Raw genomic sequence first — 25,207 nt, 5'->3', positions numbered from 1 at the left:
CTTTTTTTTAAGACTCTTCTCTCTAGAATCCTATGTATTTTAAAATGTGCAAATTTAGTATGAATTTATGCAGATATTCATGCTTTACTTATTCAACTTGGTATTATTTTTTTGTGTTTGTTCTTAGACGTAGAGGTCTTTGATCTAGACTTTCTTATATTGCCTCAAAGCAAGTTGAGAAGCAAAGTCTTTCATTTCAGCGGCCTCCAGAGTCCCAAACACTCTTCTTTTGAATATAAAATCAGGGGACTCTGATCGATTTTAAGATCCAGATTTGAAGAACATATGTTTTAAATCTCCATCAATGCATCATCTAGTACTTGTTTGTCATTGTCATGACTACTGTGCCTTTCTGCAGCAGTATGAGAGAAAGGCAGGATACAACCTCACAGGTCTCCAATCACAGGGCACATTTTTAATCCCTCTTTATTAATCTCCATTTATTATCTGTATGGTAAATTATGTTAGCCGTTAGGATGCTGCATCAGTTTGTTTCAATGAACTTTGGTAAAAACCAACCCAATGTTGGTCACTTATTAAACAATTCAACCTTTGTCCAAACACTTATATCTACACCCTGAAAATGCTGCTCAGTATGGAGGCTGTAAGTGAAACTGTATTCTAAACTGGGCATTTTAAAACATTTATGAGATATAGAAGATGTTAAGTGAAATAAATGATCCATCACCTTTGTCTGCATGTGTCTATTCATGCAGGGGTTGCTGGACGAGACAGGGGACAGCCGGAGCGGGTCATCAGGTCATTGCAGGTCAACGAAGACACAGGACTAACAACCATGCACACACATGCAGAAAACACAATTTGATTCATTAAATAATCTAATGGTAACAAAATAAACTACAAACTTCCTCCTGCTCCTTTTAGGATATATAAACTAAATCGACAAAGTTGGGGAATTCTTTCGTATCTTGTGTTTTACCTTTCCACATAAAGTTACTCCCTCCACATCGTCTGAATTTGAAATCAAAAGACTGGTTTTAAAACCCAAACATGGAAATTGAAATAACTTTAAAAGAAAAAGAACACACTTATTAAAAACACTGTGAACCTTTATTGACAGCAGCATGTATAGTTCTGAATATATCTGATTAGGGTTAACATTTGCTCAAGCTGATAAAAAAAAGAAAAAAAAAGAAAGACGAATAAAAAAGGAGGTCTAGGTCTGAGTGCCTAGCATTTATAAAAACAAAAAAACAAATTACACCAAAAAGATAAAAAAAAAACAAGCTGATAAACGTCTTTGCCTTTGATTAGATAATGTAAAAAAGGGGTAATGTTAGGATAATCCTTCATTTACTAGGCACTTAGATGAGTCCAGGCGATCTGTAGCCACGTTTTTGACCTCCTTATACCGACTGTTAGGATATTCAGTTAGGATGCAGACTGAATACATACTGAGATGGAGCAGGTAACATAAAAAACAGCATAGTAAAGTTAAGTACCAATTACAAACAGTAAAAAACAAAACAAAAAACAGGACCTTCATCATAAATAAACAGGTACCTGTGCATCCTTCTATACAGAGAAAGGGGGTATTTTTAAGTGAAGTTAGTGCATGGCTTCTACATTATGTACACTTTGTCTGATGGTCGAAGATTTTAAAAATGTGATTGGACCTCTATTGATGTTCTGTTGCACAATTAACATGGAGATAGGTTTAATCCCTACAACTGTGACAAAATAAGCACCTTGAAGTTAACACAATATTCACTTATCCTTTCAATATAAATTCTTGGCTAGAAAAAAACTTTTTTTTACAATTTATTCCTGAAGTATAACCAGATTATGTTTTATATCAGAAGTGTAACAGATTGTGAACCTTCATGCAAAACCTTTTTAGGTCTCTTCTTTCAGCCGCATGTTTTTGAAAGAGTTTGGCATTAGTACAAGTCCACTCAAAGGTTGAAGGAGCAAATATTGAGGACAGGAATCCTACACGTGATTTCTGAAAAAAACTTTCCAAGACCGAGCCTTCCTAACTCCTTTGAGGTTATTTTAAAATATGAAAAACATTCATTTTGAACTTATGGCGGATATTTATAGAGTAGGGCAGGATTTAAACTGGACGGTAGGAAAGGAAGGTAAGAATGAAGCGAGGACAAAAAGACAGGAGGGAAGGATGAGGGAATAAGGAAGAACTGTGGGAGGAGATAAGGAGGCAAGGGATGAACACAGGTTTGAAGGAAAGAGCAAAGAGCGCCAGGGAAGAATGGAGGAAGGACAAAGATGATGGGACAGAAGGAAGAAATTAATGTAGAGGAAAGAAATTAGGATGAAACAAAGGAAGACATGGAAAGAGAGAAATACTGAAGGAGAAATAAACCTGGAAAATGAGGAAACAAGGAAAGATTAGACAGAAAATTTGAACTGAGGGCACAAGGAAGAACAATAGGACATGAAGTAAGGAAAGGAACAATTAAGAAAGAAAAAAAAAGATATAGGCAAATTAGGAAGGAAAGACACAGATAAGGGGGGACAGAAGGATGCATCCAGACAGCAGAAATGAAGTCTTGAAATATAAGTATTTCTCCAGCCTGTGTAGGAAACCTCTTAAGATGAATAATCTTAAATTGATAGAGCCAGATCTCATTCCACAGACCATCTTAGTTTCAGGAGACATCCGCACCGATCGGAGCAGAGCGCTGTTCCTACCACCCCCACAGGGTGGCAGCAGAGAGCTAAGGTGAGATTATAAAATGGTGTTGAGGCACTGAGGTCTGAGCAGCTGCAGTCTCAGACTTTAAGTCAAGTTCACACCATCAAGTGAAATTTAAAAAACGTGTTCTCTCTTCAACCCTCGTCCCTGAAATGAGTGAGACTAGTAATCCAGCATGTATACTTCAGAGGGAAGAATGGTTCAAAGTTCTTTTTCCCTCCTGTGGTGGCAGAAGATCCTCTCAGACTTTGCTGTCAGAGGGCTGATCTCCCAGGGCGTGGACGATGTCGGTGAAAGAGGGGCGCTCTTTGAGGCTCGGCATCCAGCAGCGGACCATGAGCTTGTAGATTTTAGAGGGGCATCCATCCGGAGCAGGAAGCTTCAGTTTTCCCATCTTCAGACCTGGAAGTAAAACATGACAAACATAACGACAAGATTCCTGGGAGAAGTCTGGCGGCTAAGAACTGGAAGAATTAGAAAAACCTAAGAAAAAGGATCAGCCTACCTTCCAGGACCTCGTCGTCACTCAGTTTGCTGTGCGGCATTTCACCCAGACTGAAAACCTCCCACATCAGCACTCCGAAGGCCCACACGTCCGACTTGGTGGAGTATTCATCCTCGAACACAGACTCTGTTGGCAGCCAGCGCAAAGGGATCCACGCCTGCCTGTAGTGGTAGTACTCACTATGTTCACAGGACAGAGGAGACAGAGGAACAGCAAACATGAGCGACACCTTTTGCTATTTGGCCGTTTCAGATCTATTACACAGGATTACAAATGCCTCTCAATAAATTATATAACGGAAATATCTTATTTTTTCCCTCTTCTTCAGTACAAACAATGATTTTTAGATCTTATAGGGGCGGCAGTGGCATCGGATGAAGTAGTTTTCCCTGCAACGAGAGGGTTGTCGGTTCAAGCCCCGGCTTTCAGTGTCATTGTGTCCTTGGACGAGACACTTCACCTGCATTTCCTACTGATTTTGGTCAGAGGGACTGGTGGCACCAGTGTACGGCAGCCTCCTACTGTCAGTGAGCACCAGGGCAGCTGTGGCTATAATGTAGCGTGCCCCCATCAGTGTGTGACTGAATGTAGTGTAAAGAGCTTTGGTAAAGTATACTTAAATAGCGATTTTTCTCACTTGAAAAAGGGCTATAAAAAGTATAAGCCATTTACAATTTTTAGAGTACAACCTAAAACTTAACATACACACACAGGGGTGCATTCAAAGCGTTTTCTCTATAAACTTCAATTATTCTACAAAAGCTTAAAAACAAAAGAGCTGTCTGAATCCACTCTGTTCCGTGAATGTCGACACATTCACAGGGCAGACTGCTGATTTAAAAGCTGCACCACAGAGAGGTGATCATTAACACACTTAAAGAGGATGAATTACAAAAAAAAAAACAAAAAAACATTCTAACAGAAGGAGGTTGTTCATCTAGTGTTGGTTCCACATGTGTTCATGGGAAATTTAGTGGGAGGAAAAACCGGGGTGGAAAATAATGCACAAGCAAGAGCGAACACGCAGCCTTGATGTGGATTTCATGCATTATACAAGGTAAAAAACTGACATTTTTCTTGAATTGAGCAATTAAGTTGGACACTTTGACAATGGAAAAAAAATTGCATTTAAAATAAGAAAAACTGCAGTCTCTTATTCTAAGAGCGTGATATCTTATTTTAAGGGTAATAAAAAATAGCAGATTATCTTACATACCTGCTATAATTAAGAGTAAATTCACTTATTTTAAGACATTCTTTTTTTGATTGCTTTTACAGTGTAGAGTTTGAAAGAGATTTATAAGGTGTGAGATTTATTTTCCCTCAAAGCTTAAAGGAGATGGGCTACAGGTAGTGCATTACTCGTTTGAGCCACAGGCGGACAAGAGATAATTATGCAGGAAAATTGAACAGGGACAGAATCTAGGCTCCTTCAGGTCTGGTTTGATGTTTCCATGTCTGCTGGTGTTGCTCTACTATGTTTTATCAAGTCCTAAATTCAGTCCAGTGATTTACCAGCAGACTTTATAGCTCTTCATGCTTCCTTCTGCTGACAGACGTTATGGCGGTAGATGAGATTGCTTCCCAGTGGACTGATTTTTCCGTATTTTTATTGTTTATAGTATTTTTTTTTTAAACTGGAAATAAATGAACTTTTCTAAGATATTTTTAACTTATTCAGCTGCAGCCGTATAGTTGTTACAGACCCTCTAAGTTAATAACAGACCTGTTGTAGACGTCCTTGCTCAGGCTGAGCGAAGACACTTTGACCCGCCTCTGACTGTTGATCAGACAGTTTCTGGCAGCCAGGTCCTTGTGAACAAAGCGGTGATTGGACAGATGCTCCATGCCGCGAGCCACCTGGGCACAGAGGGACACCTGGAGGAAGGAGAAGTGGCAAAGCAGAAGCGTATAAAGTAACGTTCATAAAACACTACATACATCAGGTTTTCTTTTTTTGATTATTAAACATTAATAACCTGATGGGGGGTACTGCCCTGAAATAATGACATCTTTTTAGTAAAACGGGTAACCGCAGCAAAAAGACATCCGTTTTAATGATGTTTAAAGAGCATATTTCATCATGTTCTATACCCTGGAAGCCTTTAAATCTCAGCAGAGTTAAAAAATAATTTAAATATCCTGTTTTACAGTTTTTGAAAACAGATCATTATTCTTAAATATCGCTTTCAGTCTTTGGCAGCATATTTGAAAAAAATGAAATATGCTAAGCTAAGATGTTATAAAAAAATCTTTCAAAAAACGACCCACTTTTGTAAGAAAAATACATGACTAGTTTGAAATCTCTTCTAAAGGGATTTATAGTTTACTTCTGGCTACTTAAGTAAAGATGAGGCTGGGTCTCTTACTTTTCCTCAGAGGTCACGCTATGCAGGATTTATTTTCTTGCAACAAGGTTATGGATAATGTTTAAAGCTGAATTAAAGGTTTAAAGGTTCAGGTTTTATTGCCCTTAGAGTTTAAGAAATTTGGAAATGGGCTGCTGATGCTGGTTTCAGGTTGATATTATCAGGGCAACTTTAGATTAGTCAAAAATAAAAATCTGAATTCTGAATTTTTAATGACAGAGGTTTTTAAATCAGTTTATAGTAATAGTAATGTCAAAATTCAGCTGACGAGTACCAGTGCTATGTTTGGGATCTTAGCCTAAACAATTGCTTTGAAATCTAACAGTTAAAAAGGTTTTAAAGCACAAAACAAAAGGAATGAACTGACTGTTATTAATGAGGTGTTTTTATCTGGAGGTAACTTGATAAACAAAATGACTTAGATTGATAATTTTAGCTATTATCTTTACATAGTTAAATAAAATATGCAGATTCAAAACTTTTCTACTATTATTGGTCCATTTCTTCCTGTTCTTCTCCATACTTTTCAGGAGCAGTGATGACTGTTTTTAAATCACTGTTTAGGGTGATAATATACTAGACTTCCAAGCAACTGACTCTCAGACAATTCATCTGAAAGTAAATAATATAATTTCCTGTATTTAATCCATCCGGAAAAAAACATCTGGCCCAGATTGAAATAAAAATGTCTTTAAATGCCAAAAATACCCTTTAAAAGCGGCTCTAGAGTAGAATCTGTCACTTATTAAACATGGAGGACCTACCTTGGTCTTGGTGCTGATTGTCTGAGGCTTCGCTTTATCGTCTTTGCTTTTTGATATTTTTAGGAACTGCTTTAGATCACCCTGTCAGCAAAAAAGAAAAAATGAATTAAAATTGACCCAAAAGGGAAATATGGCAAAAAAAGTGTAAAATGTTTGTTTCTTTGGCTCAGCTCCCGTGTGCGTACCAGGTCATAGTACTCCAGGATCATGTAGTGCGGCTCAGCCTCTCTGCAGACGCCCAGCAGGCGAACCACATTAGGGTGGTTCAGCTTGCCGAACATTTCAGCTTCACGTCTGAAGTCGCTCTGCAGCTGCTCGTCTCTGGACTGCAGACACTTCACCAGAACCACCGTCTCAGCGTCACTTTCTTCAATGCCTTTAGCTTTGGACAGCAGCACCTCGCCGAACTCGCCTTTACCTGATCAAACATCCACCAAACACACATCAGAACAGATGCACAGTAACATACTTTCTATTCTGCTATGATATCTACAACAGAAAAATCCTACCAAGCGTTGTGATGGTTTGGAGGTTTGCACGAGGGAAGTGGAGCTTATCGCTGGCGTGGCTGTGCCGCTTCTCGGTTGCGGTGACGGTACCCACACTGGTGAGCGCCACTTCCTCCTGGATCTCAGCCGTGGTGTGGCCATTCTGCTGAACAGCACCTCCTGATGAACACAACACAGTGGGTTAGAAATGTAAGGTGAAGATTAACACATACTGTCACCAAGCATGATACCAACTATACCCAAAACAAACACTAGGTGGCAGCAAATAACACATTTTTAACATGAAGAACAATTTTTTTTTTCTTCAAAACTACATCAATATAGTCTTGCATTAAACTTTTTAGAAAACTGCAGTGTTTAATCTTAACATATTTATGATGAAATAAAGTTGATGCTAAGGAACAAATGTTTCTGATAAAATCTTTTACTATCAGAATCATTTACTGTATTTTTCATTCAGTCAATGATCTTTAGTTTTCCTTGTAGGGCAGTGGTACCCAAACTATGGCCCACAGGCCGGATTCGGCCCGCTTCCACATTTGCCCCGGCCCCCTGAACAATACCAGAGATATTTTCATATAAGTGTTTTTTTTTTGTTTTTTTTTTATCTTTTTTGTATTTGATAATAAAGTTGGACATTTCCAATAAAATGTTCCTTAATTATGAAGTTTTTCATTATTAACTATTAGTAAATATTTGATACACACATATAACGTGACAATGTTCCACACTTTTGGGGTCTGTCCCCCTAACTGGTGACCCCCAACAAAAAATATTAAACCCGCCCCTCTCAAAGAGATATGGAAGAGGATTAGGGCCATTTAAAAAAATAAAAATAATAGTCTATTCAATTCTGACCTTTTTCTCAGAATTCTGATTTTAATGCCAGAATTCTGACTTTTTTCTCAGAAATCTATCAGCGCAATCAACACTTTTTGGCAGCACGTACTGTATATCTGCAAGCAAACCTTTTTACGGATGAAACTGCTGAAAACTTCAATAAATTCAAGATTGACAGATGAACATCTGCATCAGTGTTTGAGACTGGCAGTGACCAAAATGGAACCTGACATTCAACTTCTCACCAGCCAGATGCAGGCGCACAGTTCACACTGATGAACATATAAAAGTAAGATCACTTTTCTGATTTGAATGAGTCATTCTGAGTATAAAAATATAATCATAATAAAATCTACTGGGATAAAATCCATCTCCATAACCATACTGGTAGTGGTTGTGCTGTGTAGGTGCTGTATCACTTAGTTCAGCTTCTTAGTCTGCAGCTCTCTCTCTCATCAACTTCCCTGTGAAACCCACAAAACAAGCAAACAGTGATGTCCACAATCTATTTGAACCTACAAAAAGATTATAAGAAAGGAATACAAGAACTTTGAGAGCCTGCTCATATCAGACATTTAAGTAAGAGATTCTGACAACTAAGCTGAACTTGGACCTGTTAAGATTGTGCACAGCACAACAGAAAGTTTATGTTCAATGGACCCAGAGAGTGTTATTTGGTTATTATTTATTTAATAAATAGTGTTATTTATTTCCTGACTTTTGCTCTGTTCTTTGATTTGCTTTGTTCTTTGATTGTACTTTCTGGAAGACTAAATTTTTTACGTTAAGGCACTCTTGCAATCGTCTCAATTTTTCTGTTACAAACTGATCCCGGCCCCCCATCAGAGAGGGGAAAAGTTATGTGGCCTTCACAGGAAAAAGTTTGGGTACCCCTGTTGTAGGGTATCATATGGATGGGTGATTTGATCTATATAATAATAATAATACAAAAAAAGCTTTACGAATTAATAAACAATAAGTTTTAACAATACTACTCTGAATGTAAAGCTTAAACATCATAAAATCGGCAACTTTATTAGACCAGTTAAAAGATAGGTGTAATTGCATATTTAACCTCACACAATAAATGCTTTAAATCCTTTTAAATAAGTCGATTTAATCGATGCTCCAATGAACTAAACAGTTAAAAATTAAGGTTCAATCTGCAGAAGTAAAAATCCAACCATATCACTGAGAGTTTAACGTTGTCCCGGTGAATCGGACTTCTAAAAGTAATGCTTTTTATACTACAAATGGTACAATAACTGACTAAAGTGCTAATTTAGCTGCTGATCAAAATGGGAAAGACTCGAGGAAATGCGATTCAAGTAAGGCAGTGATGATCCTTATAAGTAAAACAATAGTAACTTGTCTAAACTTGTGCATCCCCACGGGGCAGAACTATTATTAAAAGAAAAGCCACCTTACAGTAAGAAGGATGGTAAGAGATGTGAGAAAAAAAAAGTGCAATACAATATACTGTTGGAGAACTGACATCTTGTGCTTCTGGTTTATTGTAGCTATGATTTGAAATAATCACTTCATTCTGTTTGGAACGGTAGAGGATCCATGATGCTTTGGGCTCATTTCTCCAACAGAAGCTTATTGATGTGCATTTCCAATCCAGACACTAACTTCCCGAGTGCAGGGACAGCTTCCTACCATTAAGACACTCCATCTCAGGCTCCTCTCCATCCTGGTTCTTCTGCAGTCTCTTGGCGTTGCGTCTCTTTTTGCAGTAGAACATGAGTCCCAGCACCACAATGATGTAGGCCACCGCCGCCCCCACGGACAACCCGATGGTTTGGATCATCTTATAAGCAGCCTTGTCATCGTCGTTGTCCTCGTGATGGAGGGGAAATAATTTGTCTGCAGGATGAAGAACAGTGAAGAAATATGTGAAACCCTTTTCCAGGTGGTTTAGGGATTTAAAAGCCTGATGGATGCTGCAAACATATGTTCTACAGGAAATATAAAGTCCTTCAGAGCTAAACAGATTAAAATGATCGTGTTACTGTTAGGTTCGTCACACAAACACAAACAAAAAAATCCAGTCTCTCTGTTCAGGTTAGCAGGCGGCACATGAGAGTTATAATATGTAATTTTAACGACGTCTGAGTCTGAAGCTTTATTAGATCCAGCATCTACCCTATCCCTTCACCCCTGTGACAGCCATGGTATCAGAGACGTGGAGCCGGTTATTAACCTGTCGCCATGGGTGATGGACAGACGGGTGGAGGTTTAATTAATGCCTTCTCTTTGCTCCTGCGATTGTGGCTCACCGCTCCACGTGTGCACCTTTGTCCCTGATAAAGAAGATCTTTGAAAGCACGCCTCTCTGTGCGTGTGGGGGGGGGGGGGATAGAGAGTTAAACCTACCCACTACGTAGAGCTGAGCCACACGGTCTTTGATGCTGCAGCTGTTCCCAGCCACACATGTGTAGCGACCCGTGTCCTCAGTGGTGATTTCTCTTATTATCAGCGAGCCGTTGGGCATCTTCTGGATTCTGGAGAACAAAAACAGAGTAAAATGCCGTTTTCAAGACCTACTTACTGAAACTTCTGTCTTCTCTCTCTTAAACTATACTTTTTAACTGGTAGTTGTACTTTAACTTCCAACCAATTGATCACTTTGATTAGCAGAGGTGTAAAACTCTATAAACCAGAAAATTTCAACACATAGTGGGACACAGGAAAAGGTCAATAAAGAGGAAACATGGATGGAGGATAGAGGAAGAAAAGGATGAATGAATAAATGTATGTTGTTCACATGGATTTAAAGAAGCAAGGACAGGAGGACACAAAGGAGGAAGGACACGAGAGGTGGATCACAAAAAAAATAAAGAAAGAAGGACTAAAATAAGGCGAGAAGAACATGAAGGGAACAAAGGGCGGAATTGATCCTTGAGACAAAAGGGAATAAAGGAAGGAGGACAGAGGAAAGAAATGAGAAGGGAAGGAAGCAAGAATAGAAATAAGGCAGGTTGATGGGACTCAACTAAGACTGACAGTAGGAAGGATGTTGCTGTTCTGGAAAATAAATTATTTATCTTGTTTTTCTTATTAAAGCTAAATTTTGGGCAGTCAAATCCTATAAAGAGGAAAAAAAATATTATATTTGTAGAATTCTTTGTTTAGAAAAAAAACTATTGTTGGTTTTTATAATAAATATCAGTTCAACTATCAATTTAACAAAAACAAAAAAAATCTAGTTCAACTTTAAAGTCGCTTCACTGTTTAAATTAAAAGCCAGCTGCAGTAATGATTCTGCACACTTTACATCCGTTTGGTCCCGTTTCTCATTTACCTGCCGTTCTTAGTGATATCCAGGGTCTTGTCTTTCACCATCCAGTGGATGTGAGGCTCGGGGTCCCCGCTGGCCTGGCAGTGCAAAACAGCAGTGTGTCCCTGGTAGACAGTGGTGTTCTCTGGCTCCACCTTGAAGCGAACATACACTTGGTGTGCAAAGAAACGCGTGCAAACACAGACAGACAGAAAAAAATGCAAAAAGTTTATTAATTTCAGAGCAAAACTAGAGACTAACCTGGACAACAGAAACCCATAGATCCTCAGCTATTGCTAAAAATATCCCCAAAAGGACAATAAATGCTGCTTTGTTTGGATCCTTTAAAGAAACATCAGTCAGGGTTGGTGTTTACCTGCCACAGTGAGGGTGACCAGGGCTCTGATCTCCCCCTGCAGGCTGTTGGAGGCAATGCAGGTGTAGTTGCCAGCGTCGCTACGAGTGACTTTGGCGAAGCGGAGCTGGCCGTTCCTCTGATCCAGGTGCGGGGGTAGCTCTCCTCCATCTGTAGGGGGAGACAGAGAGGCAGGGAGTGGCTTTAGGAGGAGACTGGAAATCCATCGTGGTTAATGAAGACAAACGAGATCTACACTCACCGGCCACTTTATTAGATACACCTGTCCAACTGCTCGTTAACACTTAATTTCTAAGCAGCCAATCACATGGCGGCAACTCGGTGCATTTAGGCATGTAGACATGGTCAAGACAATCTCCTGCAGTCCAAACCGAGCATCAGTATGGGGAAGAAAGGTGATTTGAATGACTTTGAACGTGGTATGATTGTTGGTGCCAAAAGGGCTGGTCTGAGTATTTCAGAAACTGCTGATCTACTGGGATTTTCACGCACAACCATCTCTAGGGTTTACAGAGAGTGGTCCGAAAAAGAAAAAACATCCAGTGAGCGGCAGTTCTGTGGGCGGAAATGCCTTGTTGATGCCAGAGGTCAGAGGAGAATGGCCAGACTGGTTCGAGCTGATAGAAGGGCAACAGTGACTCAAATAACCACCCGTTATAACCAAGGTGGGCAGAAGAGCATCTCTGAACGCACAGTACGTCGAACTTTGAGGCAGATGGGCTACAGCAGCAGAAGACCACACCGGGTGCCACTCCTTTCAGCTAAGAACAGGAAACTGAGGCTACACTTTGCACAAGCTCATCAAAATTGGACAATAGAAGATTGGAAAAACGTTGCCTGGTCTGATGAGTCTCGATTTCTGCTGCGACATTCGGATGGTAGGGTCAGAATTTGGCGTCTACAACATGAAAGCATGGATCCATCCTGCCTTGTATCAACGGTTCAGGCTGGTGGTGGTGGTGTCATGGTGTGGGGAATATTTTCTTGGCACTCTTTGGGCCCCTTGGTACCAATTGAGCATCGTTGCAAAGCCACAGCCTACCTGAGTATTGTTGCTGACCATGTCCATCCCTTTATGACCACAATGTACCCAACTTCTGATGGCTACTTTCAGCAGGATAATGCGCCATGTCATAAAGCTGGAATCATCTCAGACTGGTTTCTTGAACATGACAATGAGTTCACTGTACTCAAATGGCCTCCACAGTCACCTGATCTCAATCCAATAGAGCATCTTTGGGATGTGGTGGAACGGGAGATTCGCATCATGGATGTGCAGCCGACAAATCTGCGGCAACTGTGTGATGTCATCATGTCAATATGGACCAAACTCCCTGAGGAATGCTTCCAGCACCTTGTTGAATCTATGCCACGAAGAATTGAGGCAGTTCTGAAGGCAAAAGGGGTCCAACCCGTTACTAGCATGGGGTACCTAATAAAGTGGCCGGGGAGTGTAGAAGTCAATGATCACAAGTCTTTTTCACACCATCTTTTTTTGTATTGGAGGTAAGATATAGTTAAAATAGGTCTTTCTACATCAGATCTGCAGCAGCGGAGAGCAAATAAAAACAAAACAAGCCGGCCTCCTGTCTGCGGTCACCTACAATTTGGGAGAGGTGCAGCAGAGTGTCTGCGGAGGGGGCGGGGACATCTTTTTCTTCACTGCAACCCTTACGCAGACGACCTAGTTTCGAAGTATAAATCAGCCTTAAGCCAGCAACATGCATACCTGCTTTGGTCCAGCGGATTGTGGGGACCTCTTTGCCCTTGGCGGAGCACTGGATGATGATCTCCTTATCCAGCTCCAGGCACTGGGAAGGCTGGGGGGTGGGTGTGAACTTCAGCTTCTCTGAAAGTCCAAGAAACATTACATGTGGTTAACACCTTCAGTGAAAAGATGGGGAGGCGGGGAAGGTTAAATCCTTCTTTGTGCAACTCTCCCTGCAGATGAAAGGTCAGCGGGCTGACATCTGCTGTGCTTTGCAAACACATTCAGACCCCTTGAATATCTAGCGACAAGCTTTAATGTATCTCTTCGAGGTTTTATGTGAAAGACCAAGACAAAGTAACCCATAGCTGTGAATTAGAGGAATGACAACGTTTTTCTCCTGATGTGAGGTGTGTTTTAAGTTTTGCACATTGACATTGAAATATTGCTCACTGTTGTCTCAGATCTCAGGGGGTTCTTTACAATCCAAAGAGAAAATTTTTTCCCTCAGTCCGGCTAAATAAAGCTTTTTTAGAACTACAAATGTTGCAGCCTTACCCCAGACAATATTTATTTATTAAGGTTTTTACGGCATTATTGGTTTGTTTTTGCGACAGTGGGCTGACAGGTATGAGAGAGGCAGAGAGACATGCGTCAAAGGATCAAAGGTAAGATTCAAACCTACCTGGCCACATTGAGCACTAACCACAGCTTCACTGAAGCCACCCAATATTTACCATTGCTTGAGAATTATCAGGGGTCGGCCGTGGTCAGGAGCACAGATTAGGCAGCACAAGTGTTTTTAAGCAATTTATAAACTCACAGTTTAAACCCGGTTTAAAAATGTAATTGTTATTTTTCCTTCCAGGATTGCCATGCATTTAACTCCATCTGTGACAACTTCTCAGTCCCTACCGATAATGCTGCTGCCATCACCATGCTTTTCTGCTGAACAATTTGAAGCGCTGACTTTTTACCAAAGAATTAGCAAATGTTTTGGTTTAGGTCTCATCTGATATGAGCTCACTCCGCCTGCTCTCTAATATAACTAACTTTCAACAGATGATTTCCTTTAAGGAGATCTTCTGATATGAAAATTATCTCTGCAGCTTCTCCAGATTCAATATGAATACATTTCCTGTGGGTTAAAGGGAAACATCCATGTCTTAGAAGTTGTTTGAGTCATGCTCTTAAGTTTAGAGGCTTTAAATGTGTCCACATAGAACAGCTTTCCTAGAAAAACTGGATTTAAAATTAGATTAAATAACCACATAAGTAATCTTCTCACGTAAACAAGCAGCTGGTTGTATTTAAGTGTTTCTGGTTTAGTCCAGCTTCACAATTAGAGAATAATCTGTTCGAACGATGCTAAAAAAATCCCAATAAAATAAAGTTTTAGGATTGCAGCGTCATAAAACATTATTAGCTAGGATTGCCTCTGCAGCCTCAGAGGTTGAGATCATTCAAACAGGCTGACCGTGTCTCGGGGTTTAAACCTACAGGAGGAATCGGGAATGCATGATGGCGAAGTAGGTGTTAAAAGTCTGCATGAGTCATGAATCAAACCTCTGTGTTTGCCCTGCAGAACGCCCACGAGAACGATGCCAATTCCTGATTTAGCAGACCCAAACAGGCATGAAGAAGGTTTGTTTTGTTGCTGATGATATCAGTCATTGCACTCATTTAAAAAAGAAACCAAACAGAGAAGCAAATTGGATGAAATGACCAGCAGGACGATTTTCCCGCAGCTTACCAAGCACCGTGACTTTAGCTAAGCCACTCAGTCTGCCGCCTAGGTTCTTGGTTTCACAGCCGTACATGTGAGCGTCGTAGACCTCCACGTTGTTGATTCTCAGGGTGCCATTAGGAAACAATTTAAAACGAGTGTCCTGGGAAGGCAAAATAAAGAAAATACAGACTCTCAGAAGGAGTTCTATGTTTTATGATTTGAAGATTTCACAGCTGTGTTATGACAACAAACCTCTGGCGCAATGATTAAGCTGCTGCGGAACCAGGTGACCTCAGGTTCAGGGTTGGCCTGAGCATAACAGTGCAGGTAACCTGGTTTACCTTCTTCCAAACTGCTGTCCTGAGGTTTAGACACCCACACTGGGGCAGCTGTGGACGCACACCAAAGATAACATCATGTATTTTCATTATGTCCTCACAGCTCTGCAAGATGCACCTCAAAATGTCCAAATCAAACGATTGGTCACATTGTTCTCAACATTGTCCCCACGACACACAACCAATACGATTTTTGCAAAAAATTAAGATTTTTCTTTCATTACTTTGTTTTTTTTATTATCAAAATCGTCCAATAATAGTTTGACAGCTGGAGTGTAAAAATCTACTGAAACACAACAACATACGTCACCCCTAATCAGACAAAAGATACACTGCAAAGGATTGAAATCATTCATTTATTTTTATTCTGTTTAATTTATCAAATAATCTTTTTTTTCTTGTTTTTTGAAAGAATGTTTAATGTACTTAGATTTATTAAACATTTATTTTTGACAATGTCAACTATTTTTTGAAAGAATTAAATCTTAGTTTTTTTTGTTTGTTTTTACCATTAATCATTATTAAAGAAACAAATAATTTTAAAGGTCATAGCTACAACCTTTTATCTAAAACAAAGAAAAGGTAATTAATTTTTCTATCAACAACTTACTAGCTACGGTAAACGTGACGTTCTTGATCCTACGCCCGGCCTTGTTTTGGGCCACACAGGTATAGACGCCTGAATCTCCCTCTTCCGTCGGACTGAAGACCAAATCCTGGCCCTCCTGGTGCACCCGGCCCTCCTCAGGCACCTTCTGACCTTCCCTCTCCCACCAAACCTCGGGTTCAGGCTTCCCTCGTGGGGGGTGACAGTTTACTCGCTGAACGGTGTCGGCGACGAACACCTTCGACATCTTTGGCGACATGTCTCCGATTTCTGTGGAGGAGGGCGAAGAGATGGAAAAGACCCCGTGTGAAACAGAGATTTAAATAGCTACTAATGGTTTTAATTTAATCATCGATTTTCTTTCAGAGTTGCTGAAGCATTTGGAATGTGACCCCATTTGAGCACAGCTAATTCCAAAGTAAAGGATTTCTTGTCTTGTTTAAGTAAATCCTCTGATTTGAGAAGCAGGCTGCAGAAATTAGTGCAAAGTAGACAAACGGAGAACATATAGGTTGGACTTAAAGGGGATTAACTCCTGTTTGGAGGGTCAAAGCAAAAATCAGCAGCCTCTAAATACAGAGAGCAATGAGATCTGTGTTACAGCTCACAAGACCTTAGACTGCTGTTAGCTTTAATACCCAACCAGAAGACATTAATACTTTATGGGCCAGCAGAGCTCTAAAGGCTGAATGCAAGATGGAAGAGAGGTGGGATAGAATCAAGGAAGAGCTGAAGGACAGGAAGAAGGGAAGAGAGGACATTAGGAAAGATGGAAGGATATAAGGAGGAACAGATTAGAAAAAAGGAAAGAAGGTTAAGAAGGAGCAAAAAAAGGAAGCAAAATGACAAGGAATGAAAGAAGAGAAAAAATCAAAAGAAAAAATAAAGAAGGAAAGAAAATGTTAAGAGAGACAGGAAGGAAGGAGAAAGGAAGAGCAAAAAGACAATAAAGTGTTGAAGATCACGTACGTAAAGCCTAAATACTTGCAGGTCTGAAACAGAGCAGATTAATCTCAGCGCAGGACACCCATAATGCAACAGTTCTTTTCTCTAACCACAACAGTTTAGATTGTAGCTTGAACACAGCAACGTTTTATTGATGCCTTTCTTATGTCCTGAAAGAGCTGTTTATATCGATAAAATCTATTCTTATAAAAACGGTTTTATGTTACATGAGTGATCATCTTATTGGTTCTAAACTGAAACCAGAGTAAAATGCTGTGTTCATGGCATGAATTAGTCTGGATGACCTGGTTAGAAAAAACAGATAAAGGTCATAAATGGGGAAAAGAATAAGGTCTGAAAATACACCCATTTTTCCTCAAAAATTTTAATTTCCTCTACTTATCCAGATCTATGAAAAAAAAAACAGTGAAATAAATGTCCAGAGCTTTTCAGACTGTGGAGGAAAAAAACAAAGGAAAGAGGAAGAGTAACAAAGGTGTAGCACAGATGGGACAATTAAAACCTGTGACACAGTGCTCTAGCTGGGGTATCACCAGGCTATTTAAATGGAGCTGCAGTTCAATGGGTTTAAACTGCAGATACATTCGTACCTTGTTAATCCATGACCCTTGGGAAAACGAGGAAAGAAATCAGGTGATCAGGACTTTGAAACGCTGAGAAATTCCAGCGCTGAGCTCAGTTCCTAACTTGCATGCACATGCATCTTAACATGCAAGAGGAGAAGATCCTGCAGCTAGCTCTACAGGATTCTAACACTAACCCACTGCACCCAGTTAAAACTATTCCTTAGAGAGTTTTTCTTGCATTTTCTTATATAAAAGTCATACTTTTTATATTTTTGCTTAGGTAAAGAAAAAGAAAACCATGAACAAGTTTCTCCCTCTTTTGCTGCAATGCTTTCTGTTGGTTTTTTTACGTTACATTCCAGTTGATCAATTTGAGGTTTGTTGCTGTGAAAAACATTTAAGGTGCATGAGTAGTTTTGCATGGAGCCGAATGGTTCTTTTCCTTCTTTCAGCAGCACCATGATGTTATTCCGAACTGTTGATCTCTGCCTGGTGTCGCTTACTTTGGAGGAAGCTTGTTTGTCTAAACAAGTCTGGAAAACACCTGGGCTGTTTGAGGAAACAATTTGATCCACTGGAGACTTCAGCATGTATCGAGTACAAGCAAGGCCGGATGTCTGTACGGGAATATGATCATCAGGGAGATCTGGCTCTAAGTGAAAGGAATGAAGTGCAGCGCAGAGCCATAGAGAGGGAGATAATGTCCTCTCAGATTTCAGAATCAGGTTTTTGTCCGTCACTAATCCAACAGCTGCAGTTTAATGTGTGTGTGGGGGTGCGAGTGTCAGCGTACCGGCTATTAGGAGAGAAGCCGTCAGAGTGACCTTAGATCCTGTGATGCCACGGCCAACACACTTGTAGTCTCCTACGTTCCTGGGCTTGACTTGTGTGATCAGCAAACTCCCATTGGACAGCAGGAACACCCTGCAGGGAAGACAAAGATTGAACTAAAGCTAAAGCAACATTTTGGTAGTGCATGAATTAAATGGTACAGAACCAGAGCTCCTACAGATGGATAAATCAAACTTAACTTCCCAAAATTCTCAGGTCATGTTTTGGCCAACTCCAAAATTGCAAACACAGAAAGGACCAAGAGGATGGATGGATGGAGAAATACATTTATGAACAAAGGAGTAGATATAAATACAGACTGAACAGGAAAATAAAAAAGAGAGGGAATGGATAATATATAGGTGATGGGAGGATAAAGAACTAATCATGATGGGATGGATAAATAAACTTGCGGACAGATGAATCGACTTAGAGATTGATAACCAGGATTGATGGTAAACAATGGGATTGAGAATAAGATCTGGAACTACAAATATATTTTATGTTAATTCAGACCAGAAATATTAATAATAATCAAATTCCAGGCTTCATATACTGAATCAAAACCCAGAATAACAGCTCATACAATTAAATCCCCTCAACTAAGGCCTCATCTGCTGGGAATTCCCAGCTGAAACCCTTCAACCTTGACAAGTGAGTTTATCCCTCCTAAACTGGGCAAAAACACAATCAGCATCTTTAGTCAGCAGGAGGAAAAATGTCTTTAGCAATGAAAATAAAGCCTTCCCTCATTCTGCTATAACTTCAAAATAAGAACATCCTTCGGGGGTCCAGGCTGCCAGCTGGACCCCAGTTGCTGGAAGCATCAATGTAAGCGATGCAAGGTAATTAAAGGCTGACCTTAAGCCAGAGTGAGATGGAAATCTCTCATGTCATAATATCTCCAAAGTCAAACCAAGAACTCATCACTGAACTTATTGTGGATTTAGTTAAAAAAGCAAAAAAAGAAACTAAGATTAATTACATACTAATAAAGGAAGAAACAAGTAAAATTGTGAGTGAATGTTTTTATATTTTCTTGTGTAGAATGATCAATGAGCAGGACTCCTCCAGGACTCCGAGCTTCTGCTGTGGATTCCCTGAAGAGAAGTGATATTTCTGTCATCTTGTCTTCTTTGTTCAGGATCAGGGAGGGAAATGAGCTGCGGGACCTTGAGTACACCCCTCCCCATGACTGCAATGATGAACTAGTCTGCAAAACAATTTCAATCTGGATGGAAACCTCCAAAATAACCTCAGAAGAACAATATCCTCATCGCTCTGCTGGATCGCAGGCATAAACAATCGCTCAGCTTCACATTTTTACAACGGCCTTGAGCTTAAGCATGTCTATTTTCTTCTAATTTCAAACGAATGAAAACAATCCTCATCGGATAAGTCAAACAAAAAGTCTGCAGAGGGTTATCTAAACAGAGCAGAACAGAGGATTTTCCGCAGAGCTGCATTCCTCTGGCGTTACAATCAGCTCAGATCAATAAACAGGAATACACAAAACACAAATTCCTCAACCACAGCGAGGTCAGGTTTGAAAGAGAAATCTAAATCTTTTTTTGCAAGCCTGCCAACACTGCCTTGGTTTATTAAACAAGTGAGCAGCCGGGGATATTTAAGTCTTTCACCTTGAGTTAAACCCTAAAGATGAAATAACAAAGAGATTATCTCTGACATAGCGCCTCGCAAATGCATCCAATGGTTTTAATGATTTCTTTTTTTTTTTATTACAAACTTCGGTTTGTATTGTTGGGATGTGGAAGGAAGAGGGTACACTTTTTTTTTATTCTTTTGCAATAAAAATATAAGTGTAGTATGCATTTGCATTTTATTTTTTTTACTGAATCAGTCAATACAAACTTTTTTGCTCAATTACAGCTGTGAGGATTTAGGGGTAATTCTCTAAAAATTGCAAATCTGTAGACTATATTTTCTGTCCTCTTTGCAAAGTAGCTCATGCTGAGTCAAGCTGGAGAGGCATCTTTGCATTAAGGTCTGTACTTTAACTAGGCTGTTTTGACACATGATTATGGCTGCTTGTATGTTTTGCGTCTCTGCCCTGCTGGAAGGTTAACCTTCACACCATCAATTCTTCCTGTCTGTGCTGGAGAACAGCATGCCCACAGCATCACACACCTGTCTACAATAGTTCAGTGTGTTCATAATGTTTGCCCTTAAGTCCTAACAGAACATTAACCTTGGCGGATTATGACATACACCTTTGGTGGTAACAGTTCGGGCCTCTTTCTGCCTTCAGAAATGTCTCAATTCTTCTTCTCTCGGATTCAACAAAGAATCAGAAACGTTTCTCAGAGATTTCTCTTTATATCCCTAAGTCGCTGCAGGTTGGTTTGGCTCTGAATCACCTCTCCACCAAATGTCTAAGGTGTTCTACAGGATACAAACTGCAAATGACATGCTTTGTAGAAAAATGCATCCCAGTGAACCTGCAGCTCCTGTACAGTAGCAGCCATTCAAAATGTCCCTTCCCAGTCAAACGCCAGCTGAATGGCAGGCCACTCCCTGCAAACAGACGCCCCACCCCCCTTCATGAAGGGTCTGACCAGGAGATGATGCTTCTCTTTAGATCTTAATGTCCACAAATCATGACAGAAAGAATATTTTAGTACAAAGATTGATGTTTAAAAAGGAATTGTAGGGTACCAGCAAAGGACAGGCCAAGGGTCCATCAGCGAAAGTTAGGAAATTGCTGCTACTGTATGTGCAATTGGTTAGAGTCTACACACATTTGGGCTCTCTAGGCACTATGAATGCACAACTACACGCCGAGGCAGACATGTAGTCCAGATAATGGACTTTCACCTTGTCTCATTCATTACCTGAACAGGACTACAGGGCAAAGAGCCCATTATAGAGAAACTGTGGAGCCAAACAGATGGAAACCGGTTTGATCTGTGTGGGCTGAAGAGCAGCATAACCCAGATTGAACGAAAAAATGAAATCTGAATAATGACATCACAGCTGCAGCAATGTGATATTATGTAAACTATACAAGAATACAACTTTGTCAGAAATATAACAGATATGAATAACTGAAATAATACTAATAAGATATAGTATAAGGATTTATGACATGTCAAGTGTGATGCTTAATGGTATATTTTATACTTTTAAAAGATTTTCTTACGTTTTTTCAGGTTAATTTTGGCCTCTTGTTGAAAACTGTGATTAAATATCTAAACATTATAGCATAAGATAAGAAATACTTCATATCTATATTACTATTTGCAGTATTAAATTTAATAAAAAAAAAAGACAACCCTCCTTTTGCTCCCTATTTCTCTGTCCTGCTACTTTGCTTCAACACACCCTAATTAAGTTAAGGAGTAATTAATAGACTTCTGCAGTAATTGGTGACATTCTGGGGAGTCAAACTTTAAACATGAAGGCCGATGAGATCAGAGCCACTTTTTCCTAGCCTTGTGAGACCATCCTGATCTCGCAAGCTTTCAAGGTTTCACTCGCAGATCAGTCTGGCTACTTTCCGTTAAAGAAAATTTGGAGCCGTTCACCAAACGTGTGTGTGGCGCAACGAGAAGCGCGACAGTTCAGTCTAAAGAACATGGCGGCTTCAGCCGATGAAACTAGCGTTAGCGTGGCTATCGAGCAAGTGTTATCGGAATTACAGAGTATTTCTTCATTACAGAAGAGCTAAACACTGCTCTGGAGGCTTTTCTCAGAGGAAAAGATGTCTTTGCTCTTCTCCCGACTGGTTTCGGCAAGAGTAGCCTGGCTTGTGGTTGTGTTTTTGTTGTCGCTCTGTTAGTACGTCATATGCTTCATTGATCTGATTGGTTTATTTGGCCCGTCTATCACCAACATAGGCCAATCAGCAAACCAGTATTTTTGCCCCTTCCCAAAATTACTTCAACGGAAGGTTTCCAAATGGATATGCGGAGCAAATCCATCTGGCGGAGTCAGGTTAACTTTTTTTACAGTGTACCCTGACAGTATCAGCATCAGAGAGGAAATCAAGACTTGGTTCCTTGTTTTTAACTGGACGGCGGATAGGGGAGCGCAGCCTGCATGGTCTTCTGCTGCTGTAGTCCATCTTTACTGTCATCTAGGCTATGTATGGTTATTTACTGAGATTAATATACACCTTGTGGGACTTTACTAGTATCTAGGCAGCTTTTAAAAGCTTTGCTGGATTTTCTGAGACTAACAAAGTAAAGGGTCTCAAATACATAATAAATAAAAGCATGCCACACATTTGAGGGTTTTATTTGGAAAGAAAATGAAAAACCCATGGATAATTTCTTTTTACTTCACTTTTATGTATCACTTCATGTTGTTAACTTCATAAAACACCAGTTATATTGAAGTTTGCAAGAGCACTGAGTGTATATAAGGGCTTTACTGGTAGCCTGAGGGCGGTTTCTGCTCACTGTGAGAAAACTAGAGGACTGAGACTCCTTTGTGATGGAGGGAGAGAAGGGCTGTGTTTATGTGATGTATGATGGACGGCTGAAACATTTTATGGTCCAGTGTTACAGCTACAGCTTCCCTTAATGTTGAAACGGCCCAGAGAGCCAGGAGGACACTTCAAAGGTTCCTACAAAAGGAAGTGGAGAAACTTCCCAATGCAGCGGATTCTAAGGAGGATGGATCTTAGGTTTGAGTTGGGAGATGAGAAGAGCAGGTAAAGACAGATGATTGGTCGATAGAAGCATTAAAATAAAGCGGTGGAACAAATTAAAGATGGTACATACCGGGACTTGTTAATCAGCAGCTCGTTTCCATGGTACCACTCCAGCGTGGGTACGGGCTCGGCGGTAAACTGACAGTGGAACATGGCCTCCTCGTTCCTCAAAACCACCTGGTCCTCGGGGGTGACCACCGCCCTCGGGATGCTACTGTCTATGAAACAGGTATAAAAACATATGCATGTTTACATGCGCACCTGATTCCACCGGCAATAAGTGGTTTTCATGCTGCAGTTATGAACAGGCGCCTTTTGATTAGAAGCTGCAAGCAGCAGCTTCAGGTTGATCTGGGCTTCAATGCCTCAACATCCACACGGAAGAGTAAATAAAGTCAGTGAACCAACCCTTAAGCTTATCCTGGTCTTTATCTTTTGTTCCTCTTGGGTCATTGAACCAGAGATTATCCCCTATGTTTCTGTGATCATCTTAAGACAATCTATCCCCACAAATTAAGGTTAAATGAATAAAAAAACAAGAAAGACCTGATGAAAGATTTCATAAACAGTTCTAAGTCATATACCTGATCTTCTCTTTTTGACTTGTTTTTTAATCCATTGTCATTTAATAAATGAAAATAAAATCTTTTGTGCGCTTTTATAGATTATAAACATTTCAAAACCTGATGAAGCCCAAACTGATTTGTTATTTTATGAAAAAAGGCCTGCTGGGAAAAACTAGGGGGAGATTTGTTATACAATGCAAGCATGACGAGTATTCTACTCTGAATAAAAAGCTAAAAACTGCTGAACTCCATAAAGTAGGAGGGAGAATGAAAATCTCCCCAAATCCAGGCAGGTTTAGAGATTAGGGTCAAAACCTCAAAGCTGCGAAGCTATGAATACGAGGAACGGGGCCAGAGGCTCTGTTGGGATAAGACTCAGGGCTGGTTTAGGAAAAAACACAACAAAAAAAGGTGTGAAGTAAGACAACACCTGGCCCACCCAAGAAATCACTGGGAGGGCCTCCATGTACAGGAAAAACAGCTTTTTTTCTTACAGTGACGCCTAAAAGAAAGACAGAAGCTGTAACTGGAAACGTGTTGTTTTCATCCCCTACACACAGGTGTTAACGTCGTTTTTATGTGTTTTATGGGAGGGTAATAAGTTGGAGCTAGGGCTAAAACAATTAGGCATATTAATTGTGATTAATCGATTATTGAAATAAACGTCAACTCATTCAGTAATCGATTCATTGTTAACTGGAGAGTAGAGACTCTAAAACATGTCTTTATGTGACAGAACGACCCACATTGTAAAACATATATCAAAATTTTGCATTTAAGATAAAAAATATAGAGATTTTTTTGTTCATATGCTCTATCCAGAACTCCCCAATTGGAAAAGTTTTAGTTTCACCCGTTTGATTTTTTTCTAATTTAGTAAAAAGTCTTCTTTAAACAATCGTTAACTATTAGATTTTTTATCAATTAAATCAAGAAAATAACCAACATATTAATCAATTTGCTAAATAATCATTAGTTGCAGCCCTAGTTGGAGCACAGATGTAAACAACTAGATCTAAAGGGTTAAACAACATATCCTGATGGATCACAAGCAGCGTCTCTGAACAACAGCCAGTTCTTCCACTCGGATCATCATTGGGATCTCTCTGCTTCAGGATATTCAGTTACTGTTGGCTTACATGTTTTGATATTCATATTTCAGCCTGTGTGGGTGGTGAAAAAATAATGGTACGTGCACGCTCTTTTATAATCTCATTAGAGGCCGTTTCAGGGCTTCCTCTTGCTTTCTCTCATCACTAATGGTGTTTAAACGTACATCCTTTCCTTTCATTTGCAGTAGCAGCACACTTTGAAAAAAAGCAAAGAGGAAAATCAACATAAAATAGAATAAAGTGAATAATGGCTAGGATTTTACAAGTATCTCCATGTCGGGGCTTAACCTAGGGCGTTTGACTTAATCAGTTAAATTGGCCATCCATATTTACATGCACAAGGAATCCTATTAACAAAAAGGGGAGTTTTATATTTTCTCTTTTAACATAATTTCATATAATGTGCGATTATATTTGGTCTTACACGTTTGAACATGTGATTTTCTTGGATTTCTTTTAACCAAACCCCTTACCTATTAATGGATTTAAAATAAATTCATAATAAAAAGACATTGAAGCGTCCTTTTTAATTTTTTTCATTTTTACTCCATTAAACGTGAATAATTCTGATCAAAATAAACTTAATACCAGAAAATGATATCCTGTTTGAATACATAAAAAGCAGTTTTCAAACCACCATTCTATGAATTAATGGAGGTAAATAATCATTAAAACCAACCAGACAACATGGGAAATAAAAAATTTTTTTGTTTCATTAACCTACAAAAACCAGGCCTTTTTTTTTTAAGCAGCACCTTACTTCCAACATGAAGTAGGCTTAAAGAC

General features: G+C 39.7%; 1 protein-coding gene across 1 annotated transcript in view; it reads right to left on the bottom strand.

Moving 5' to 3' along the window:
- Positions 1–1,049: 1,049 nt before the first annotated feature.
- ptk7b (protein tyrosine kinase 7b) overlaps positions 1,050–25,207 on the bottom strand; it is a 105,399-nt gene continuing 81,241 nt past the window's right edge. Inside the window, exons 5-20 of the mRNA XM_038294667.1 lie at positions 22,814–22,961; positions 18,031–18,161; positions 15,709–15,975; positions 15,013–15,149; positions 14,785–14,920; positions 13,053–13,172; positions 11,324–11,473; positions 10,972–11,119; positions 10,044–10,171; positions 9,327–9,533; positions 6,825–6,983; positions 6,501–6,733; positions 6,316–6,396; positions 4,909–5,060; positions 3,183–3,361; positions 1,050–3,079 (exon numbers count right to left, since the gene is read on the bottom strand). Coding sequence (XP_038150595.1) covers positions 2,919–3,079; positions 3,183–3,361; positions 4,909–5,060; positions 6,316–6,396; positions 6,501–6,733; positions 6,825–6,983; positions 9,327–9,533; positions 10,044–10,171; positions 10,972–11,119; positions 11,324–11,473; positions 13,053–13,172; positions 14,785–14,920; positions 15,013–15,149; positions 15,709–15,975; positions 18,031–18,161; positions 22,814–22,961 — 2,537 coding nt within the window. The 3' untranslated portion in view covers positions 1,050–2,918. The remainder of the gene's footprint in view (positions 3,080–3,182; positions 3,362–4,908; positions 5,061–6,315; positions 6,397–6,500; positions 6,734–6,824; positions 6,984–9,326; positions 9,534–10,043; positions 10,172–10,971; positions 11,120–11,323; positions 11,474–13,052; positions 13,173–14,784; positions 14,921–15,012; positions 15,150–15,708; positions 15,976–18,030; positions 18,162–22,813; positions 22,962–25,207) is intronic.

This window comes from Cyprinodon tularosa, unplaced genomic scaffold, assembly GCF_016077235.1.
Source record: "Cyprinodon tularosa strain WSP-4 unplaced genomic scaffold, ASM1607723v1 ctg343, whole genome shotgun sequence".
Lineage (NCBI taxonomy): Eukaryota > Metazoa > Chordata > Actinopteri > Cyprinodontiformes > Cyprinodontidae > Cyprinodon > Cyprinodon tularosa.
This window is presented reverse-complemented; position numbering and strand designations above follow the sequence as displayed.